At 46.8% G+C, this 8252-nt stretch overlaps 2 protein-coding genes across 2 annotated transcripts in view; both read left to right on the top strand.

The window, feature by feature from the left end:
* The window catches only part of LOC132475672 (somatostatin receptor type 2-like), a 317638-nt gene that overhangs the window by 117016 nt on the left and 192370 nt on the right, over positions 1-8252 (top strand). The gene's annotated exons all lie outside the window — the stretch shown is intronic.
* Positions 1-8252, top strand: part of LOC132475510 (ras-related protein Rab-26-like) — a 35309-nt gene that overhangs the window by 15385 nt on the left and 11672 nt on the right. Inside the window, exon 5 of the mRNA XM_060076673.1 lies at positions 3790-3842. Coding sequence (XP_059932656.1) covers positions 3790-3842 — 53 coding nt within the window. The remainder of the gene's footprint in view (positions 1-3789; positions 3843-8252) is intronic.

Genomic DNA, 8252 nt, shown 5'->3' with positions numbered 1-8252 from the left:
ATCCATTTTTCTATATTTGCGTATAGGTATATATTTCTTCTGTTGGGTACTTTCAAATCTAGCTTACTCCGGCTGGTTCCTTCACATAGCCGATCCTAGCTTCAACCAGACACATCAACTCTCAACCATGTCGGAGTAGATAGAATTGAAACGCAAGTCTCAACGCAAGTCTTAGTCCTTAGCACGGCGACCCGGGTTTGATTCCTGCCCGTGGTCCTTTGATATATGTCCTCCCCTCTACCCTCCCATACCTTCCTGTCTAACTCTTCATGAATAAAGCATAAAAAATAAATAAATAAAAAGAATTGAAACACAAGAAAAAGCAACCAACTTGGTTTGGCACTTTTGGGGCCTTGGTGTAGAGTCTGTAAATAGGTGTTGATAGATGTGGATTCCATAGTTGCTTTGCAACAGTTCAAATACTTTTCTAGACTTTAACAAAAGATGTGCAGCTCATGTTTTACAGTCTGGACATTGTTAGGCGTGTTTACACACATCTACCCATTTGCTTATCTAACGTACCATTAGATAAGAAAATTGGTCAGCATTTGTCTCATAATACATAAAATCACACTGTGTATTTATCCCAAGCCAAACACTCTTATCGATCCACAGTCCACAATCAGTCTGAGTCACATATACACACTGTCAACTTCAATTTGTAACACATATACAATCTCTTCCCATTTTAAACCCATTGCCAAACAATTCCTTATTTTTCAACACTCTGACCCTCTGATTGCCATGAAGGTAGACTTCTTGCACAGAGGAACGTGGCTTCCCAAACCAACACCATTCAAAACAACAGGTGGACTTTATCTGGTCCAAGACAACGTTGAAGGAAAACTTTCTTTATTTCTCTCTTTCCGAATGTTTCGGCTGTTCTGTGATTCTAATGTGCTATGTGATTCGCTGTCCACCTCTTGTACACCTTTGCTCAATGGAGTTACAGAAAAAAAGTAAACATAGCAGTGTGTGTGTGTGTGTGTGTGTGTGTGTGTGTGTGTGTGTGTGTGTGTGTGTGTGTGTGTGTGTGTGTGTGTGTGTGTTGAGGGTGTGGGTCAGTGTGTGTGCATGTGTGCGTGTGCATGTGTGTGTGCTTCACAAGGCTCTGAGAACGTGCTTGGGTTCCCTGCAGTCCCATCAGCCAATAGAACGGTCGCATGGCTGTTATGTATATCAAGTGATGCTCGAACCGTAAATGGCTCACATGGGATGGCACTTGCACACGGGGAATGCCGCGCTGCCATGTGACTTATGTGAAGAAGACTCTGTTTCACCTTCCAAACTCATCGGGATCGCTCTTCACGTCGGAGACAACAGAAGTGGGGGGGGAGACACACAGAGGGTCTCAAACAAAGCGATGAAAGTGAAACATAAGCCGACAGCCATCACCACCTAACAAATGACAACGGGGATGCGCCCGGGAGCAACAACAACCACACACAATCTGCAACGGCAGGGCCCAGCGTGGGGAGGGGAGCTGGGTCGGGTGGGCCCTCATGCTGAGAACATGGAGAGGGCTGGAGCGCCACACTGAAACAGACTGGTGGACAGACAGGCTATGCAGTGAAGACAGGCTGAGCAGACAGACAGGCTATGCAGACAGACAGGCTATGCAGACAGACAGGCTATGCAGTGAAGACAGGCTATGCAGTGAAGACAGGCTATGCAGACAGACAGGCTATGCAGACAGACGGGCTATGCAGACAGACGGGCTATGCAGACAGACGGGCTATGCAGACAGACAGGCTATGCAGTGAAGACAGGCTATGCAGACAGACGGGCTATGCAGACAGACAGGATATGCAGACAGACAGGCACTGCAATTATGACAGCCTATGTAGTGAAGACACGCTACGCAGAAAGACAGGCCATGCAGAGAGACAGGCTACGCAGTGAAGACAGGCTTTGCAGTGAAGATAGGCTGAGCAGACAGAAAGGCTATGCAGACAGACAGGGTATGCAGACAGACACGGTATGCAAACAAACAGGCTATAGATTGAAGACGGGCTATGCGGACAGACAGACTATGCAGACAGACAGGCTATGCAGGCAGACACAGTGTAGGGGTAGAGATAGTGCTGAGTGCCTCTCTGTGTGGGAGGCTGGGCCATTAGTCTGTAGACCTCATGTTTGAAGGGCCGTGAGCTGTAGAGAGGATTCTTTTAGATGCCAAAGGATACATGATGTATGTGTGTGTGTGTGTTTGTGTTGGAGTGTGTGTGTGTGTGTGTGTGTGTGTGTGTGTGTGTGTGTGTGTGTGTGTGTGTGTGTGTGCGATATAAAGGCTGTAGTGACCAGCATTGGGTTTATTGCATTGTGTATTGTGTGCACCTTATTATTAGAATATATCAATTCATATCAAAGTATCCCACATAAAGCATCCAGTGTGTTGTGTTCTTTTCTGACTCAAATGTATGAAAAGTCATTCAGGGGAGGAGATGTGCTGGTTGCCAGTTGTCCCAAACAACCTTTCATCTTCAATCGTGCAAGATATAATATAAAGAACCTCACAGAAAGAAACGTATCCACAGTGGATACGTTTCTATTCCCTCTATCTCCTCCTCCTCCTCCTCCTCCTCTATCTCCTCCTCCTCCTTTATCTCCTCCTCCTCCTCCTCTATCTCCTCCTCCTCTTCCTCCTCCTCCTCCTCCTCTATCTCCTCCTCCTCCTCCTCTTTCTCCTCCTCCTCTATCTCCTCCTCTATCTCCTCCTCCTCCTCCTCCTCCTCCACCTCCTCCACCTCCTCTTGATTGAATTCCGTTTGATCCCTCCCTCCCCCTCCATGCACCAGTAGATACTCATTCGGATCCAGCCTCCTTTGTTGTGGTTGTCGTCGCCCCCGCCCTCCCCTTTCTTCTCTCCCTCCCTCTCTACCGTTCCCCCTGATGACAATCCTCTCTGCGCTCCCTCTCTGTGAGCTGCTCTATCCCAGGTTCATTCGCACCTCTGTCCCCCCCTACCTCACTCCGGCGGAGATGGGAGTGGGTCTTTATTTAGCTTTGTGTTCCCTTTGATTCTAAATGGAGACTCTCTTTGAGCTTCTGAGCCACGCTGTTGGCACGGGGGCATGGAACGATCTCGCCGGGGATGTATGTTATATCATCTAGAATGTATAATTCAGGATTCTGGATCATTTGTGGTTACTTACGTAACACTCAAAGTGCATATTTGCAGTGCAGGGACGGGAAAGGACATTTTTTTTGCAAGCTCTGTTTTTTGATTAGTTCTGGTGCATAGCAGTTTCATGTTTACACGTTTTAGATAATTGAAACATTTGTATAGTACGTTTAGTATTCTTGTATACTCCCCAACAAATACAAGTATGGATGAATTAATAGAATCATTCAGACCCCTACGTCATGCTGTTTGTCTGCTCAAGAGAGAGAGAGAGAGAGAGAGAGAGAGAGAGAGAGAGAGAGACTGCTTAAGGAAGAGTGGAGCAATAATTGGGAATCAGTCTCATCGTTCACGGGACAATCCACCGCACAATCACCGACCCCAGTACAAACCAAACCCTCTTGAAAAACCCGCACCAATGCAGGCTACCTAGAAGGAGAATAATGGCCACCCTATTCTGATCTAGTTTGTGCTTATACTGGACCCAACTTCTCATGGTCTCACATTCACTAATCAACACTTGATGTATAAATAACAAAGAATAATATGATGGCAATGTATCTTCATTTCCATAATAGTCCCATTTAGATTTTTAAAAGGTACAATTGTGAGATTGTAATAATTACTCTTGTCTCCTGATCTTCATCTTGTCCCCTTCATCTCAGCTCTGCTGTTGCTGTACGACGTCACCAACAAAACATCTTTCGACAACACGCGGGTAGGTTTTCTGTCGTCTCTTGCTTGTTCCACATTCAACACACACACAGCAATACCAATGTACCAGCAGCTCTCTGCCAGACAAACTATTTTTCTTTCTTCACCAGACCTTGCTGAATGTTGTTATTTAACAGCACAACTGGTTTCGACAATAGATCACATTCTAGAGTCAGTCGAATATGAATAGCTCTGATCGCTTTAGGATCGTTCAATTATTCAACGCTCGGCATTTGCAGTATTTCACCTGAATTCCTGAATGCTGCCTGCCTTCAAAATATTTCATTTCCCCCCGGCGTCAGATAAAGAGAACAAGCTACTGGCTCTTACGTCTGGCTCTGATCTACTGGTGCTGGCTTCTCCAGGATGATGAATGTTGTGGCCCAGAGTCCCGTGACAGCAGGAGCCCCAGTCCAACGCTACGAATGAAGGAATCCCTTGACCACCCGTGCACCAATACTGCCTCCATTGGTCCGTAGAAAGCGATTGATTACATTGTGAATCAGTTCCGCTTTTTATGTTTCCGTAAACACCAAACTAAATTAGCGATAAGACATCCGAAATGTGAGAGGCTGTTCAATATTGCCTTGAGCGTTGACTTAGCGATGCGATCATACTGCATGTGTTTGATGAAATGTCTCTCTCTTCTGAAACACCAGTCTGAGTTTGTGTCTTGCGTGCGCTACAACCTTATCATGATCAAGCCTGCAACAGAACCGCCCAGATTTTGTACGAGGTTGGTCTAGGCATAATGCAGTGCACATGGTTCACTGTTTGAGTTATTGTAAAGCAGCAATTCCCAGACAGTATACCATGTGTGGACTGCTAGCTAGAATAGTGGACATCAGAGACATTTTCTTTCTCCGCCGTTTTTCCCTAAATCCCAGGCGGGGGAATTGGCTTATCGTCTTTATTCCAGGCTAAATAGTTCCATAATTATATTTTTATTACTTCAAAAAGTTTGAAATACTTTCACTGCCGCGAGAAATATTACTCCTCCACCCCCTGCGTTCATATTAGTCCCAGTGACTTTGGAAGACTTTGCTTGCTGCTTTGAATGCATAACTTTACATGTAACTATCAGACGCCACCTATATAGAGGGATAGCAATGGAGCCTCTCCGAGGAAGGACTGTCATTTCTGATGCCAACGGCCTCGCTCTCAGAGTGGGGATGAGGGGGACATGTCTGCATGTTCCCACTCCTACTTTGGCCCCCTAAGCACTAGCGTTAGCTGAAGTAGGGATTTTCATGCATATCTCAATTTAACTGTGAATATATGAACAGGTTGGAATCTTTGTTAATCCATAAGACCTTCCCTCTCCCCTCCTCTGGGTACTCTGAGGTATCCAGCCTCGGGCTTGTTTCCGTTCTATTTAAATCGGGACGGTTCTGCAGGGAAAAAGGAAGGAAGCCACATCCAAGCACTTTCGCGAGTGCCCTAGTATACAAGTAAGAGCTAGCTTAAGCAGTTTGTACCACTAATCCACTAATACTAAGTATTAGTGGTTTGTATTGTGTAGTTACTTTGTATTACAAGGCGAGTGTGCTCGCACTCCGGTGCTTTCAATGTGCAAACTCCAGCAGGCTGCAGTTCACTGACCTCCAACGAGGTCAGGAATGAGAAGGAACTTCGGGTTCTCACTCACCCTGAAGAGTGAATGCTTACCACAAACTCTGCATAGTAAAAGATAAAGGATGGCCCCCGTATGGCCAAGGTGAATTCAGACCTGCGTGTGGGCAGGAAGAATAAAACACTCTCTGCCCTTGAAAGATATCTGTCTTGCACTTTCCCGTCGTGTGCCTAACAGGACTGCTGACTGCCAGATGGGGATCTTTCAAGGACAAGTGTGATTCTCTTTCCGTTTTGTTGATTCTCTTCTGCAATGTTCTCTCCCATATACCTACTATCCTTTCCCGCACGTTAATTCGAGAAGACCAACAGGTGTGGTGTCACTCGTAGGGTTACGGGTAAGTGTTGTTAATGGATGTTTAATTGAGATGAAGGAGAAACACAGGCACCAAAGTTGTTATGCCTTCCTGTTCCTCCACCCTGCGTTGTCTGCTCCTCGAGCCTCGAGGTGCCGTTGAGCAGAGACGATTCTCAACGCTGTAGGATGGCCGTCCGGAATGTTCCAGAGATCCAAGCTCTTGTTCTGGCTCACATTACCATCTCTGGTTTGCAATCACTTTAAATATTCTTTGGATGCCGTTTTCCGGGCTCCAGACGTCATGAGGTAATCTCCCGGGTTATTCACTGTTGGTCTGTCGTTTGCCCTGCCAGCCGTGGTGGAGGCATTGGCATATAATCAACTCTTTGAGCGTCCTTTTAAGTATTCAGTCCGTGGGCTCGCCTCCGTTATGTGGCCGAGCAGCAGATGATTCAAAATAAGTGCTTCTCCCCCTGAAAGTGATGTTCGTTCTAACTATCTATCTATCTCAATACGGAACCACTTTGTCATTTGTAGAGCACTACTTTGACTTTTATGTAACGTTTTATTTTTTATTTTTAAGATGAGCTTTTGCTTTTGCAAAGAATCGTTGTACTTCTACTACCAAGGTCATGCACTTACACACACACACACACACACACACACACACACACACACACACACACACACACACACACACACACACACACACACACACACACACACACACACACTCACACACTCACACACACACACACACACACACACACACACACACACACACACACACACACACTCAAACACCCACAGAGTTGTCGAACTGTCACTTTCAAGCTATCGTGTGTGTGTGTGTGTGTCGTGTGTGTGTGTGGGGGGGAGGGGGGACTCTCAGTCAGCCATTCTGAATAGATGGATCAAATGATATATTTTTTTCTTTCAGTCTCCCGCTTGACTTGTTCTGACAACGTGACCCCGACAGCCATCACAGACAGATGCATGCTGGGATTGTGTCGTTCGACAGCAACTTTCTGAGCTCTATATACACAGAGATTGTGTTCCAAAACTAGAAACATAAAAATGCAAACCTTAATTTCCAGCTACATCTGTCTCTGTGAAATATGGGCTGCCTACCTATTACACAGTCGTGAGTTAAATGTCACAGGAACTAAAGACCATATGGGTGCAACATAAAAGAAAGGACAGTTTAATTGGGACTGTGGATGAAGAATAAACATTATGCTTAAAAAATAGACCCCACAGGTTATCCTCTCCTCCCAGGTTTGATGTCAGACATCATCGCAGGTCATTACCTTGTCTCTCACACACAGACATTCACCTGGTCCCTCGCATGAACAATATTGCCCAGCATGTCTCCCCCAGTGCTTTTATAGATCTCAGCCTAATCTCAGCCAAATCTCAAATCTATTATACAACCTCGTCTAGCAGCCTCGTTTCAGAACATCGCCTCAGCCTCGTATCAGCCTCGACTCACAGCCTCGTCAAACAGCCTTGTCACATTCTTGTCTCTCAGCCTCGTCACATTCTTGTCTCTCAGCCTCGTCTCAGCCTCGACTCACAGCCTCGTCAAACAGCCTCGTCACATTCTCGTCTCTCAGCCTCGTCTCAGCCTCGACTCAGCCTCGTCTCACAGCCTCGTCAAACAGCCTCGTCACAGTCTCGTCTCTCAGCCTCGACTAAGCCTCGTCTCAGCCTCGTCAAACAGCCTTGTCACAGTCTCGTCTCTCAGCCTCGACTCAGCCTTGTCTCAGCCTCGTCTCAGCCTCAACTCAGCCTCGCCTCACAGCCTCGTCAAACAGCCTCGTCACAGTCTCGCCTCTCAGCCTCGTCTCAGCCTCGACTCAGCCTCGTCTCACAGCCTCGTCTCACAGCCTTTTCTCAGCCTCAACTCAGCCTCCCCTCAGCCTCGTCTCAGCCTCGTCTCAGCCTCCTCTCAGCCTCGTCTCAGCCTTGTTTCAGAAGCTAGTCTTACAGCTTTTTCTCACAGCCTCGTCTATCAGCCTTGTCTCAGCCTTGTCTCAGCCTCGTCTCAGCCTCGTCTCACAGCCTGCCCTTGACTTCATGTACCTGGTGCAGAGCTGGCTCCAGCTGGCTTCCTGCACAGCAACCGCGCCGACACACATACGCACACACCTACACGGGCACAATCTGTTTGTATCATTTCCCTATTTGTATTTTTTCAACAGTTACCGCAGCACAACAAATTGCCAAAGACATGCAGAACTGTTCTTCGCATCTTCTTGCTGGCCTTCTTTCACGGGTTCACCGGGTATTAACCCATAATGGCCGTCCCTGTTCTCCTCCTCTTTGTTCAGAACAGCGTTCCGCACACCTCTCCATCATCATCCCTTTAGTCGCATAACCCGTATTTATACATCCTCCCGCCCACTCACCATTAGCATGCCTTTTCTCTCGCGCTAAATTAGCAGCGAAAGGCCCCGGCAGGGTGCCGTCTATGTGTTGAGA

The sequence above is a fragment of the Gadus macrocephalus genome, chromosome 2 (genome assembly GCF_031168955.1).
Source record: "Gadus macrocephalus chromosome 2, ASM3116895v1".
Taxonomy (NCBI): Eukaryota; Metazoa; Chordata; class Actinopteri; order Gadiformes; family Gadidae; genus Gadus; species Gadus macrocephalus.
Note: the sequence above shows the minus strand (reverse complement) of the source record. Positions and strands in the feature narration are given on the sequence as shown.